The sequence below is a fragment of the Orycteropus afer genome, unplaced genomic scaffold (genome assembly GCF_000298275.1).
Source record: "Orycteropus afer afer isolate SDZICR_OR568_19922 unplaced genomic scaffold, OryAfe1.0 scaffold00133, whole genome shotgun sequence".
Lineage (NCBI taxonomy): Eukaryota > Metazoa > Chordata > Mammalia > Tubulidentata > Orycteropodidae > Orycteropus > Orycteropus afer.
The window spans coordinates 2,300,558-2,317,153 of record NW_006921720.1 but is presented as its reverse complement, the minus strand read 5'-3'; the positions used below and the strand labels follow the sequence as shown (position 1 = coordinate 2,317,153).

General features: G+C 34.9%; 1 protein-coding gene across 1 annotated transcript in view; it reads right to left on the bottom strand.

The window, feature by feature from the left end:
* The window catches only part of COL19A1 (collagen type XIX alpha 1 chain), a 537,038-nt gene that overhangs the window by 411,088 nt on the left and 109,354 nt on the right, over positions 1 to 16,596 (bottom strand). Inside the window, exons 6-8 of the mRNA XM_007945183.2 lie at positions 13,546 to 13,626; positions 8,293 to 8,421; positions 6,677 to 6,739 (exon numbers count right to left, since the gene is read on the bottom strand). Of these exons, the coding sequence (XP_007943374.1) occupies positions 6,677 to 6,739; positions 8,293 to 8,421; positions 13,546 to 13,626 (273 nt within the window). The remainder of the gene's footprint in view (positions 1 to 6,676; positions 6,740 to 8,292; positions 8,422 to 13,545; positions 13,627 to 16,596) is intronic.

The window sequence follows — 16,596 nt, the reverse complement described above, 5'->3', positions numbered from 1 at the left end:
GGATAAAATAGTGAAATTAAGAAGCCTTGGTCTCTTAACAGGATAATGGTTAATATTCTGAAGGAGGGGTGGGCAAGCTTTTTCTGCAACAGGCTAAATAGTAAACATTTTAGGCTTTGTGGGCTATCCAGTCTCTGCCACAACTGTATTACCCTGACATTATAGCACAAAAGCAGCCATAGAGAATATGAAAACAAATAATTGTGATCATGTTCCAATAAAACTTTATTTACAAAAATATATAATGGGTAGAATTGGCCCAAAGACCTCTTTGCTGATCCCAGAACTATCAGATTTCTGTGTATTTTCCCTTTCTATCTATACAACTTTATAAACCAGCTACAAACATACCTTTTCTCCAGGAATTCCAGGAGCACCAAATTCACCTTTAGTGCCAACTGTACCCTAAAATGTAGAAATAATCATTAGGGGATTTTTAAAAATGCTTTAATTGCTAATATTGTCAAAGACCAGCTATCATTTTACAGATGAGTTGCTTTGGCTTATATCAAAGTTTGTGCTCTGAGCTCCTTCTTCAGTTTGTCCTCAAAGTCATTAAACTGTACTTTTGATTATTATAATTATTCGACAGTTAGTAAATATCAAAGCATTAATCAGAATTATAATTAGACAAACTCCCTACAAAAATGTGTAATTTAGCTTTGTCATTTATTTCATATTTATTAAAAGTAAGGAACGATTCTATTCTTGTTACCTCAATCAACAAAAGAAATGAGCTTATATAAGTTTAAAAGTGTCCATGCTTCTTGTTTCATTTAACGTAGGTGACCTTTCTTTACCTCCTCCAGGTAAACAACCTTCCTTTACATCCTCCAGGTAAACAATTCAATCATCAGCTTTCCTGCCCTTCCCTTTAAACCACCGAGCAGGACTGGAAAAATCCAACAGATGAAGCCAGCTGTTGTTGCCCTGATGGCGCTACCACAAATTCACATAAAATCCTTGAAATAGTGGAAAATAATATAAATTTTTTGAATGAATTTATCTATCATTAATAGTTGGTAGAGGCTGAGAAATACATTGTAATTTTGTGAGTATATAATGCCATGATTATGCTGATAATATCCAGCATCAAGTCTATTTTAACTCATAGCAACCTGCCTCGGGTTTCTGAGGCAGTAAATCTTTACCGAAGTAGATTGCCCAGTCTGCTCACTTCGGTGGAGTGGCTGGTGGATTTGAACCGCCAACCTTCTGGTTAGCAGTCAAAAGCTTTAGACACTACGGCACCAAAGCTCCTTATTATGCTGATAATATGTGTTAATTAGATTTAAGGCCTACTAGAACAACAACAACAGAGCTCTGGTGGGAACTCTGGTAGCATAGTGCCTAAGGCACTTGATTGCTAACCAGAAGGCTGGCGGTTCAAACCACTCAAAAACAGCCACTCCTCAGAAAGAAGATTGGGCAATCTGCTTCCATAGTGATACTGCCTCGGAAACCCAAGGAGGGGTCACTATGAGTTGGATCTGACTCCACTCACCGCAGTGAGTTTGGTTTTTGGTTTTGGAATGCTTTTCAGGTTCAAACTTGTGTAGATTAGGTGAGATTGTATTAGATAGGTAAAATATACACACACACAAAATCTGTTGATTAACTCAATATATTGAACATTAAATTAGAAAGGATGAAGAAAGATCCCTCATTTCTTAAATTGATAATGCAAAGAAGCTGATAGCAAAATATTAAATCCTATCTCTGTGAGGTTTTTACTAAGGGAAAAAAATATATATCAAATATTATAAACCTAAATCCACTTCAATTCAACTTTTCTAAATATTGGTATAAAGTGGGCGTAGAATAGATGGATGTGTAATATTATATTAGAAGGTTGTTGTTGTTGTTGTATTGCTATGTGCCCTCAAATTGGATCCGACTGATAGCGACCCCTCCTTGGGTTTCCAAGGTGGTATCACTACAGTAGTAGATTGCCCAACTTTCCTTCCAAGGAGTAGCTGGTGGGTTGGAACACCAGCCTTCTGGTCAGTAGTCAAGTGCCTTAGGCATACACCACCAGAACTCCTAGAAGAGTGGCTGGTGGGTTTGAACTGCCAGACTTATTGTTAGCAGTCAAGTGCCTTAGGTACTAAGCTATCAAAGCTCCCAGATTAGAAGGTGTGTGTGGGGGGAAATTCACTAGTAATCTCTGGGTTAATACATTAAAATGTTCAAGAAGGAAACTTCTATAGTGGGTGGATAGTAGGAGAATTGGAAAGGAATCAATGCAAAGGTTTCTGACTAAAAAGTCAAATAAATTAAATCATTCTATTTTAAATTTCTTTGAATTTTTTTTTTAAGAATATAAGCAACACAGTCATTTTTCATAAAGCCAACACTTTTGGGAAAATTAACTGGAGAGGCAGAAGATAAAATTCAAAACTAAACTGGAAAATTTCTCCCAAAATAGAACCTAATCACACTCCCCCTTAAGGTTCAGCATTGAAATTGAGGTGCTATTTTACCAACTTTTAAGTGGGTGAGGGTCTTTGCAAGGGTCTTAAAGAGCTGAGAAAGTAATGTGGTTGCTAAGTAATTAGGTTGTTAACCATATTTACTAAGAAAAGTCAATGAAAAGATTCAGAAAATTATAATAATTGAGTCTGAATCAAAGAAAAGTATTAATTATTATTTCAAATAATGTCAAAAGGAGCTTGGTCTTGGATAGAGGGGATGGTTAGAAAGGCTTGATTAGGTGACCTCCTATGGAATACGGATCCCAGCTAGGTGTTAAAATGTAAGCAGTGGTATTTCTAACCATCTTACTCTGTGAGAGGAAATCAACAAGTTTATTAAAAAGAAAAAGAACAATAGTAAATCAGATTAATGAATCCTCATAGTGTGGATGAGAAAATAAGCAAGAATAGATAAATATCAAATCATGCCAAAGCCTATGGCTTTTTTCCAAAATATTTGTGATCCCTAACTGACTCCTTGGTGTTACCAAGCTAAAACTAATCAGGTGAATATGTGTAAAAAACCTTGTTTTTTAAAGGTACAAAATGCAAATAATATAACACTCTTGTGATTAATCTTATCTAGCTCTCTCCTTGAATATTGACTTTTTGCCCTTCTTGGCAGAGTCCCATGGGCAATTAGGGAGTAGAATGTGTATGTTCCAGAAATAGCTGAGTTGATGATTTAGACTTTCCATGAGGTATAGTGTTCATTAATTCATTCAACATATTTTTAGTTCCTGTTATGCACTGTTCTAGCTACAGAGAGCTCTCAAAACTTACATGTTATTAGGGAAATAAATAGATTCATAATTGTAACATGTCAGGTGGCAACAAAAGTGCTAAGAAAGGTAAGAACATAGAGGGCACTGGAAGGGTGCACTTGATAAAAAATGTCAGAATAGGCCTATTTTAAGGTAACTTGTGAATAAGGTCTAAATGATATGGAGGAGAGAACTAAGTGGATATCTTAAAAATATTCTAGGCAGGTATAACCTGGTACAGACATTGGAGCTGGAATGAACAGGTGAGAGGGTAGGAGACAATATAGGAAATTGAGAGTGGGGTAGGGAGACTTCTACAGATTGTACGAAGCCTTGTTGCCCATAGTCAGGGCTTCAGTGTTTATCTTCAGGGAGATAAAATGCCATTGGTGAATTTTGGCTTAGTGGGACAGAATTTACTTATATGATTAATCAGAATAATTGTCTAACTCATAGAGCAAGGTAAAACATACCAAAAGATTAATAGTGTATATCTTATAGTTAATGAGAAAAAGCAAAGTATAATTGTGTCTGGATATTTCCTAATCAATATTATCTAAGTTTAACAATGCAAGAAATCTCTTCATAAACAAATACATTAAATTTTGTCAATTAATACTAGGAACAAAAGACAAAGAGGTGAATGAAATATTCAAATCATTATGTCATCTTTTGAGATAATGAACTATCAATCATTTACATTTACTACAAGTAGCAATATAATAGCAACTTAATATTTCTATATAGTAAAACATTTAATCAATTAAAAATTATAAGAGCTTTATTGTATTATAAATGAAATTTCTTTATGTTTGGTCAAACCATATATGAAATAAAACCAAACTAAAAAGATTATCTCCACCTCTCCTTCAATATGTGAAAATTACATCGTGGCTAGGAAAACAGAGAAAACATATTTGTTGACTATCTATCAGTTGCTGGTACTAAGTGCTTTATATACATTAAATTGTATTCCTTCTTCACAATAAACCATTAGTTAAATATTATTAAGGATCCCTTTCAAAGCAAGAAAGACGTGTATGGGATTCAAACCCAAGTGGTTCTGGTTCCAGAGTAGTAGGCACTCTTTTCAATATACCATTTACTGCCCTCAAATATTCTTTCTTGAATTTACAGACCAAAAGGAAAACATTTACACACTCCTGACACAGAAATATTTTTAAAAGTGGTAAGGTAGGTGAATTTTTTTAAAATACTATAGCCCCTCTAATACCAAAAAATGAAACTTCTCCCTAGGCCAGTAGATTTTAAACATGATAAAGCTGGTAGTCAAAGCATTGGAAAGCATGTTAAGAAATGTGAATTTATGATACATCACAATCATATATATCTTTGTAAAGTACTTTTGTGTAAACCTTATGATGTAGGAAGAACAGAAAGATGACATTCCCTCCTTCACAGATAAAAAGAATGAAACACGGAGACACTGGGTGGCTTGGCCAAGTTCATACTGCTAACCAAAGAGGAGTTGGGATTAATCCAGAAGTCTTTTTAATTGTGTTACCTTAGGCATATCATTTTATCTGTTGTTGTTGCTGTTGGGCGCCGTTGAGTCGTTTCCGACTCATAGCGACACTATGCACATTTTATCTATGCATTATTCTCTTAGCTGCAAAAAGAAGATTCTTTACAAGGATTTAAGGATAAAATAAGATATTATAAGTAGAAATACTCTGATCAAAGAAAACAGTAAAGAGTTTTTACACTAAAGAGTTTTAAAAGTATAGAGCAGACTTTATAATGTATCGTTGTTAAGAGGGGGACCCTGGAGTCACCACTTTAGATCCCAGCTTGACCATGTGTAAATCATGTGACCCTGGGCAATAATTTGACTTCCTTAAATTTCAATATTGTAAAGTGACAAAATATTGCAAAATGACATTAGTAGCTAACATGAAGAGTTGTTGTAGGGATCAAATATAATATCATATATAAAGCATTCTGTCCAGTGTTTGACATACAGTAAGCACTCAAAAGTATCTATTGTTATAATGATATGTATGTTCAGTCTGCTTGGAGTAATCCTTAGAACCAATATAGTTTAATTAAGCTTCCATATGATGATATTGAAAGCAAACTTACTGCTTCCCTCTCATATAGTGCGATTTAAAGGGCAAAAAATAAATGCTCACTCCACCTCAAAAATCTTTTCTTCAACAAGCGTTGAACTGCCTGAAGTTCCCATACAAGGTACAATGTGCAAATATTCCCTGGGGAGTCAAGTGACTGCAATTCTCTTCCTGGCTTTGTTGAAGCTTGCAGTGTAATTTTGAGGATCATTCATTGCTCAGACATTGCTTTTTAAAGTAAGGAGTCCAAGTATAAATAAATAAATAACTTAGAATTTTGGACTTCCTTCCAAGTTAAGGTACAAAATGAATTTAAGTTTCATCTTGAAAAGATAGCAAAAATATAATCAACTCCAAACTGCAGCACAAATTAACTTACCTGGTTAACTAATAAAAGACATAATTCTAAGGAATAAGAAACAGTATAGTTAAGTTGTGATAGAGATGGAAGAATGGAAAGGCAAAAGTTAAGTGTGGGATATTGCCTAGAATTATACCCTTTAATGTCCATCTCACTCATCATCTCCTCTATGAAACTCCCTCCAGTCTCCCAGACTATGTTCTCAGGACACTTGCAACTCCCCTAAAACACTTATCACGTATGGCCTAGTAAGATGCCTCTATCTCCTTCTATGTGCAAAATTTTTGAGAATAGGGAATATATCTTATTCTTGTTTATATCTCCCATAACACGCAGCAATATGGTCTACATACTGAAGGTATTCAGTAAAGGTTGTTGTTGTTGTTGGTATGTGCCATCAAGTCGGACCCAACTCATAGCGACCCCTCCTTGGGTTTCTGAGGCAGTATCACTGCGGAAGTAGATTGCTCAACCTTCCTTCCGAGGAGTGGCTGGTGGCTTTGAACCGCCAGCCTTCTTCTGGTTAGCAGTCACGTGCCTTAGGCACTATGCTACCAGAGCTCCCTCAATAAAGTTTAGCTATTTAAATAAAGCACAGGGAGTGTGAGGAAGAATCCTCAGTGGGGACATGTCAGCAGAGAAGAGAACAGAGTACACTTTCATTGGGTATTGGAGAAAAAAATGCTAAAGAAGGCTAGGGAACAGCTAAAAACTAAATTTGCTTGCTTCACAGTTTTGTTTCAGGCTTATAGCCACAAATATTTGGGCTTTCAGGTCTTTTAAAATTTTATGCCAGTTTTCCAATATGAAGTCAAAACCAGACCTGAACGTTGATGACTCCTTAGTTCAGTGATAAGCATTTTGATTTTAGTCCTTGATAGCCTTTTACAGAAACTTGGATTTATAGGAAAAATTGGAAAATTACATTTTTCAAGTCACTTTTCAACAAATCTTCTTTTGCCCCAACAGTGTTCAGTTGTGTCTTACCGGCTCTCCTTTATTCCCTTTCTGACCAGGTGAACCTGGAACTCCTGGCAATCCTGCTTCTCCCTGAATAAAAGAATGAGTTTCTATGTTATAAAAAATTCCATTAAATTGATATAAAGCCAAGTTATTCATAAATGTGGGGGTGACAATAAGATAAAGCTTTTGCTTCTCCTTGAATTGATGTTGGTTCTCCAACATCAAGAGGGAAGGAATGTCCTTCTTCCCCTCTTCATGAGACTGACTACTACTCACTCATCAAGATCCCATTGAGCATCATCTCCTCCAGGAAACCTTCCATGAACTGGGCTCTGTGTTGTTACAACCTTGTGCTTGCTTTTCTCATGGAGCTTACAGTGTCACTAGAGGAAATGGGAGGCTTTTCTATACTTTTACCCTAGCCCCAGCTCCACCACTCCCATTAGCAGGTCAAGTGTCAACAGGGTGGGTCAACTCTAAAGACATTTATTAGGTCTCAGTGTGAAGGGAAAATTTGCTTTAGGAATGAGGTAAATTCTTTCTTTTTTCTTTCTTTGATGGTGTAGTACCTCAGGCATTTGACTGCTAACCAGAAGGCTAGAGGTTCAAACCCATCAGCCACTCCTTGGAAAGAAGATTGGGCAATCTACTTCCATAATGATACCACCTGGGAAACCCAAGGAGTTATTATGAGTTGAAATTGACTCCACATAGTGGAGTGTTTGGTTTTGATATAGCCTTAGGGGGAAACCACTAAGAAGCTGCTCAGCCTAAACTTTGTTGTTGTTGTTGTTATGTGCCGTCGAGTCAGACCCAACTCATAGCAACCCTGGGTTTCTGAGGGAGTATCACTATGGAAGTAGATTGCCCCATCTTCCTTCTGAGGAGTGGCTGGTAGGTTTGAACTGCCAGCCTTCTGGTTAGCAGTCAAGTGCCTTAGGCAGTATGCTACCAGAGCTCCTCAACCTAAGCTTACTTAGGCCTTATAACTGAGTACCTCTGCATATTCCCTATAAAATTTGTGGTAGAGGAAGGCAGCTATTTGGAAATTTATAATACTGGATACTGGGCAGATACAGTTTGTACAAAACAAAGAAATATTGTATAGGGTACCTTTGTGCAAGTTTGTTCAAGAGCAAGCATGAGTCTCCTTCAACTATGAATTGATTACCAGAGTGCCTATTCCTGGAACTCACTAAGTAAAAGTACTTCACCTTCCTGTTTGTTACAATTTATACCCTGGAAGGGCGGTACAATGAGCTCAGAAATATCCAGGAAAAAAGCAAGGAAATCTCTTCCCCATCCCCTTCTTTTAACCCACCCCAGTGAGTGAGAAGGAACTCTGGTAGCATAGTGCCAGAAGGTTGGTGGTTCAAACTCACCAGCCACTTCTCAGAAGGAAGTTTGGGCAATCTACTTCTGTAGTGATACTGCCTCAGAAACCTAAGGAGGGGTCGCTGTGATTTGGGTCCGACTGGACAGCACATAACAGCAACAACAACAACAACAGTGAGTGCGAGGCTTAGGAATTTGATTCAACTAGCACTGTAAGACCATGTTCTATACACCAGACGCCACATTCAAGGAGCCGGACTTAATGCCTGGAGTAGCCTTTCACACGTGGCTTAAAACCAGCATACCTTGTTTGGAATGCATTGGCACTTGTCTTTAAGTTCCTGCTTTGCTGGCAGATATGCTGACATTCTACTGGCATGAGCAGTTCCCAATGATGATAATGCAGTACTTCCAAAGCCATCCTGCTCTGGACACTAAAGTTCAAAAAGAAAATTTAAGGCATATGGCCAATTCCAAACATTCTAACATTCCCAACCCTGGCTCCTACCACACTAGTGATGATTGAGGTTGCCAGCAAGAATTACCTTCATGTGAACCAAAAGTAGACAATAGTGTGTCAAAGTTATCATACCTTTGCTCTTTCACTGAGTCTCCTGGGTGTTTTGCTACTCTGATAACACAAGGGAAATTCTTTAAAAAATATGGTTTTAGTGAGAAATTCTACAGGTATATTAGATGATCACTTGTGACAAGTACAGTGATACTAATCATTTATAATAATTGTATTGTTGTAATAAAATAATTTAAAAAAATATCTGTATATATATATATTCTAGAAGCAAAGGTTAAAATAAATCATTTGAACTTTTAAAATATAGTTTACTTCAACAAGATGATTGTAAAGGTAATTTTTTAGAACTCTAAGATGAGGTTGAGGAGCTCTGGTGGTACAGTGGTTCAGGTACCAAAAGGTCAGCAGTTTGAACCCACCAGCTGCTTCATGGGATAAGGATGAGGCAATCAGCCTCCATAAATATTTATAGCCTTGAAAACTCTATGGGACAGTTCTACTCTGTCTTATAGAGCCATCGTGAGTCAGACTCCATGGCAGTGGGTTTGGTTTTTTTGGTTTGGTAAGATGTGGTTTTTTATGTTATCAAAATATACCTTATTCTCTTCCACTGTTCTTTAGAGATATTAAAAGTAAGTGGTAGAGTTTACACTTATCCAGTGGATTCAGAACATGCAGGACAACATGAAATGAAATTTGTCCTAAAGCAGTGAACTTATTTTCTCTCAATAATTAATCCAGATAAATGAATCCTTTCTTCTCAACATCATTTACCAGGCTCCTAATTATATAACTCTAAATTTGCAATTTCATAAAAGGGAAACATCAAGGGAAAAGGTTCACATGTTATTTGGTCTACTACAAATCATAAAGTCATGGAGAAATATTGGCAGAATATGAAAGTAAAATCTTGTTTGTGGTTATCTAATGTGATGAGGCCATGGTAGGTATTAATTTGTTTCTTTGAATTCAATTGAATTTTTCCTGTTTTCTGTAATATGCACATATTACTTTAATAACAAATATTTATTCTGAAAAATTGGTAGCATTCTAATGCTTGTGAGAATTAACAATAATAGTTTCCTATATTCACCTCTAGTTTTTTCACATCTACTCCTTCCAGATTTCATGATCAGCTCTTTAGTTATTTTAATACATGTCCAAGTCCATAAATCCATATTTGAATGACATAATGTTATCACCAGAACAGTTTATTTATCTCACATGATTTGATATGATTTTCTACCTAGTTTTTGACCAACAGGTTCCCAGTTAGACAACCAAGACCCAAGTAGGGTTCACAAGTTTTGGTCCGGATCAGACTCACAATATTAACTTTGAGATTTAAACAACTTTAAGAGTATGTCTCAGGCGTCACTATAAAACTGTCCACATTCCCAAAAGAGTGCCTAAAGGGAACATAAAACATACAAGTAGGATCCCTCCCTTTGTAAAATCTCTGGTTTTAATTGCATACATATTTGGAAAATTAGCCCTTAAAATTTTAATCATATTTCATTTATTTTCTACAAATGTTGCTGATTTCCTCCTTTTATCCCTGATTCTGTCTATGTGTCTAGTTCTGGAACCTGACTGCTTCAGAAGCTGGAAATCTGATTTAATTGATGCAAAGAAGCAAGTGTATAGATTATATTGAATAAATTTTACCTTTGAAATGCTCCATAAAATAGTAAAACTAAAAGATCTGTGTGATTTGAAATCTCAAGACAATATTAGATTTTAAAGAATTAACATTAAAATTTTCCAGGTACAAACATTGGGGGAAAAAAACATACTATCTGAAGTATAGAACATGAACTTAGTTGTATTCATATAATCCCTCATCTTCCAAACTATACATTTCCATTTGTAAAATGTCACATTTCTATTTTCTATTGATCATTAAATGATATAACGACACACAGATATTATCAGCAGGAAAATATGTAGTCTTTTAGTATTTTCTTCATCATTGCTGATGAATTTTTACTTTATTTTCTGTTCTTTAAAACTAACTACTTCACCTCAGCCTATACTACTATGAGACTAGAAGAACTAGATGGTGCCCTGCTATCACTGTCAATCACTCAGAGGAGGATCTATGTAGGAGATCGTGGATAGAGTGGGAGAACAATGTGGAACAAAATTCAAAATCATGGGAAAAAAGAAAAAGGAACCAGGTTTGCTGGTCTGATAGAGTCTGGTGGAACTCTTGAGAGTATAGCTCTTTAGCTGCCCTTCAGGTCTGGCATTGAACCCACTCCTGTGGCTTCCAGCCAAACAAAAGACAGGCATATGAGCTGAACATTCACAGTAGTTAGATACACTCCTTGGAGAGAGATCAATCATGGGAGAATAGAAGGGCTATGTGTGCACAGGGAGATAGCTCAGGGAGTAGGAGTACATGGGAGGGAAGGACACAGGAAAGACTTAACTATGGGGAGGAAGTGAGGGGAACTGTTGCATTGTGGGAAATTGCAGTCAATGTCATGAGACAAAGTGTATGTGAGCTGCTGCATGGAAAGTGAATTTGCTCTGCAAACTTTTACCTAAATCACAATAAAAATTAAAAAAGAAAAAAACCTAACTACTTCAAAAACAATCAGTTGAAAACATTAAACATACTTTTCATAAAATGTGAGGTCATGTCATTGTCTTTAATTATTAAATGACTGTGTCCAATTTATCACCTATACTTAAACAATTTTCTCATAATTTGAGTTGAAATGTCTATTATTTAATAACATAAACAGTGAATGCTGACCAAGAACAAGCAATTATCCCTCACTTTTTGAAGGTTTGCTTTAAGTACGCCACTTCACTTTTACAAAATACCTACATTTGTACCTGTTTTCACTACCTGAAAGATCCTTCCTATTATGAAAAAAAAAAAAGCAGGCAGTGAAACTAGTGTTGAACATTTGTTTTGCAAAGAACTGTTCAAGAGGCACCACACACCCAAGCTCCTTTTCTGGGAACTGTGTTGAGTATCTCAGCATCAAGCACCCTATCTTTGAACTGTGTCTGTGAATACTATATGTGAATGTTATTTTACGTTTTATGTGTTATTTGGGATGATTTTGTAGTTTACGTTTTGGGTCTGGGAACACTCAAAACTTTTTCCCACACAAATTGATGGTTATTACTTCATTGCTTTACAGTGTTTCAGCTTATGTGAGGTTTCATAGAAACACTCTACTTTTGGATAGTGGGGGAAATCTGTAATATTTAAATATATAAAAAATATCATTATGCTACCTTCCAATCAGGGAAATTATTTTAAGAGGTCTTACAACAAAAACACATGATTAATTTAAAACAAAAACAAAAATATTGAAGTATAAACATCTTTGAGATTTAAAGTATGTGGCTCCAGGCTGTCTAGGTATTTCAAGTCTTTAGGTTGACATTCTTAATTATCTTTTTAGATATTTATAGAAAGACATTTGGCTGCCTTTCTTTTTACTTGGAATGAGAACCATAAAATTTGCTGGAGATAGGCTTTACAAAGCTGTTTATATAAGCAAAACATATAACATTGGAAAGACTTAGTTATGCTTTGAATCAGTTGGTTATGTTCTTATTCCACTACCAAAAGTGTGATACAGAAGCTAAAAATAGTTTTGAATTATTACTAATTATTATTAATACTAATGAAACTTTCATATAGTTTCCTATGATAATTATAGGACTTTGGGAAAATCTAAGATACAAAGGAAAAGTTTTTTTTGTCCTTTTATTTTTCTTTCTGTAATAATTTTAGAATGTGTCCCTTTCAACTACCTTTCTGTCCCATTTATCTTCTTTAACTGTTAATAAATCAACAAATCAGGAAATAAAGTTCTGGCTATCTTCTACAAGCAAAACACTAGGACTAAAAGAAAAAAAAAGTATAAAAGTCTCTATTCTCAACGAAGTCTTTATTCTCAGTTAGTCTAAAATGTAGCTGAATAAATTAAAAACAGATACAACTGGATCAAATAAGGTAGCACCCGTGAACATTGCAATGAAAGACTTAGAAAACATTTAACTAAGGATTTCTATTGGAAATGGAGGATTGATGTAGAAAGTAATAGTTGTAGAATTAAAAATCCCACTGCAGTTGAGTCAATTCTGACTCATAGTGACCTTACAGGACAGAGTACAAAGTAGAACTGCCCCACAAGGCTTCCAAGACTGTAAATCTTTATGGAAGCAGAGTACTTCATCTTTCTCCTGTGGAGAGTGAACTTTTGGTTAGGAGCCGATTGTCTTAACCACTGTGCCACTAGAGCTCCTTAGCTGTATAATTAGGTTTGAGATATTTAGAGTGATAGGCAAGGAACTTGATCTATATTTTGTTACCATCAGGGAGTTATCAAAGACTGAGAAAGAGATGAACCAAGGGCAGAGAATGTACCTTACTTAGGTGTGTTAGCCTTGTTCCTTAGCAGTGTCTGGGATATCAGTGTTTTTGAACAATAACTGTTTGCTAGAAAAAGTGAATGTACATACAAAGCAGTGTTTCAGAGGCTTATTCTGGTTTAGCTAGGGAAAATAGAACTAGAGATAGGATAGGTAGTTAACAGATGATGCAACAATTCAGGCATGTGGTAAAGGCTGCAGAAGAAGGGGAAAGGAAGATGCAAATGAAAAATCTATCACAAAGGTCAGTGAGCCAGGATGGTTGACAAGCTAGAAGACAGACATGAGTGAGAATGTGTATGGTTAAAGATTTAAAACCTCTGTGACTGGAGAATGATGATGCTACTGTCAGAAATACAGTTAAGGAGAAAAGCATAAATTTTATTTTAGTTATGTTGAGTTCAAAGAGAGGACACATCATCCCTAAAGTTCAGGAAGTAATGCTGGGATTAAAATTGTGGAAAATCTATGAGAGAGACCTAAGAAGCTTCTCTCATTAGGAATAAATTACTCATCTGGCTTCAACTGAGGGTATTCAGTGCTGTACATTTGTACATACAATCTATGCAACTAAAAGATAATTGGTATGCTACATTTTTCATGTGCCAAAAAAGAAACTTACCTTAGTATCTGATATTTCACAACATGTTTCTTGAGCTACAAAATTTGAGTTACAGTAGATTTTAAGTTGGTGAAGTTCAATCTATTAAAAATTAATACAAGACACATCATTAGTGGTTTTTTTTTAAGAATCACATGTAGGTACTTATGAACTATAGTGATTTAATGAAAAAGAAAAAGGAAGCTAATAAATTACTAGTTGATTGTATTAATGTTTTTATTTAATGTAGGATTCATTATTTTATGACTTTTTGAGAAATATACATAGATTCAATTATGAAGACAGATCTACAGATAAAGGAAATCAATTAATGAAAGCACTTGCAAACCTTGATTGTTTCAAACCAGTGAAAAATTAATATTTAATTGGCGAGGTTTGTCATGCACTGCAAGAAAATGTACCCACAAAGTAAGGAGTATTTCAAAGTAAAAGAATTCTGGAGAAAAAAATCAAGGTAAAAAGTGTGATCTGTAGTTCTAATTTCCCTACTTGAGGCATTGAAGCAGATGTATACTTCCCAATAAAAAAAAAAGTATTTAATTTGTGTCTATGTTCCATGGATTATGTTTAAGACCTATGGATTTCATATTATAGAAGCATAATCCTGAGCAAGACTCACAATCTTTTATAAAAATATTGATTCTTGCTATTTGCTCAGCAGATTCACATTTTTTTTGGCATTTGGATATGAAATTAAAAGTACTTCAAGGGAAGTATAATCATGTCTTTAAACATAAGATCAAACTACTATCTAAGAATAAATAAATAGTATGGACTATTGATAAAATAGCAATATGATAGATGCTTAAACAGGTGGCTCACATTCCTTAAGCACTGAAATGTATTAAATAAAGCTTTATGAAAGTGGCTATTGATTGGGTCTGTGAAAAGACTTTGTGGTTTTGAATTTAACTAATTAATTAATTAATAATCGATAATATGCATATGACATATAGTATAGGTCAGGAACAACAGTTTGCGATGCTCTTCCTCCTCCTCCCTTTCTCCTCCTCTTACTTTGTCTCCCAATGTAACAGAAATAGATTATGCATTACTCTAAGGCCAATGAGTGCAATCTGTAAAAAGACCCTGCTATAATATATATTACAATAATTAATCCTCTTAATTATTGTAGAAGACATCTGGGATTAGTTCTGAATCTCTACCCCAACATCAAAAAAAGCATAAAGGGAGGGGAAAAAAATCTATAATGTCTAATCTATGCAGAGATGAACAAAATCAATTCAGCTCACAGAAATCATGAAGAACTTTAGAAATCTTGTGAATTCGTGAGCAGCCCAAGATTTGTAGCCAATGGAAAACTCGGAGACTAAATGAAATTTAGTGATTTTTTTTCTATAACTTTCTACAAGGTCATTAATAGTTAACTTTTATTTATAAAGTTTAAATGCACTGTCTTACATCATTTAATGAAATACCAGATGGTAACAAACCAATTATGTAGAATGAAGGAGGAGGACTTCAATTAATTTATATTCTTCTCAACTAAAACTTTTCATTTATTATCATCATCATTGTTATTAACACAGCCAATAAATATTGAAATCTTTTTATGTAACCATCCACTGTGCTAGGCCTTAATATGAATTATTATACTTCACTAAAGATAATCAACTTTTGAAGGTTTAGAACTTAGTCAAGTACCCAGGACATGGAAACTCTCCAATTAGCATAGTTTAATTATGTTTTCTTTCTTTATTATTAGTTGCTTTAGAATACTTCACTGACACAGCACTTTAGGAAGAGAATGTTTTAGGGCTAAGGATGTACTGTTGATGGGAGATTTGTCATTAAAAAAAGAATCATTTATATCAATTTTATCACCTCTTTCTCACAAAAGCACATAAATCAGTGTATGTAAAATAAAAATCAAAAAAATTTTTAATAACATACTTTTTGAATAAATAGACAATTTTTGCACTACAACAGATCTTATGAATCTTATGAGAGTTTATATAGGAGATGATTAAAAATTTCTTCAGTTAAAGTTTTAGTAGGACCAAAGACCTTTAAAAATGAAATATGTGTTTTACCTAAACAGTTACTACTTCCTAAAAACACTGAATAATTTTGGTATTACTTTCATTTTATCTTCTAATGAGCCAAGATTCCATATTAAACTATGAAATCATGGTAATACTGTAAATTTTATATTATATCCTTTTCATAACAACACATAGGACATTATTCAGCTATGGGTTCTGCAATCAGTTCTTGCCTTGGGTGAGAAGTTAGTAAGACACATCACAGAATATTCAACATTTAGAGGTTGAACTCCAAGCCTGGACACTACCCTTGCAATATTTGGTTCCCCTCTTGCTAATCCTGCCTTACTTATGAACTTATCTCAGTGTGGCCTTTGGTCATAATAGTTATATAGCTGAATTAGGATGCTAAAACCACCTCTGTCTGATACCCAAGCCAACTGGCTTGCCATGATGTCGTAATGTCTTGTCCATAGGGTTGGCTACTTCTACTCTGGACTATTTTACTGATCATTACTGAGTCCTAGTTCTGACATTCTCACCGATATACACACTTATCTCTAAGAGAAAACAATTTAAAATTGTTTAAAATAATTTAAAATTGAGTAAATATACATACTATATATACACATGCACATGCACACACGTTATACTATATATATAGAATTAGCTCCTGCGGGAATCTTTAGAATCTGTATTTGCACAGAACTGTACTTTAGAAATAAAAATTGAACTATTAAGTACTTTGTGTTAACATCATTTGCATTTCTGTTAGGTGAACTGTATTCAAATTATTTCTATGGGTGTTCCCATCATTCTATCCAAAAGAAAAATTTTCAATATATATATATATATACTGCCATCGAGTTGATTCCAACTCATAACAACTCTCATTGGGTTACTGAGGCAGTAAATCTTTACAGAAGCAGATTGCCCAGTCTTACCAGTCTTACTTCCAAAGAGTGGCTGGTGGGTTTGAACCACCAACCTTCTGGTTAGCAGTCAGATGCCTTAGGCACTGTGCTACCAGAGCCTCTGTCTCTGT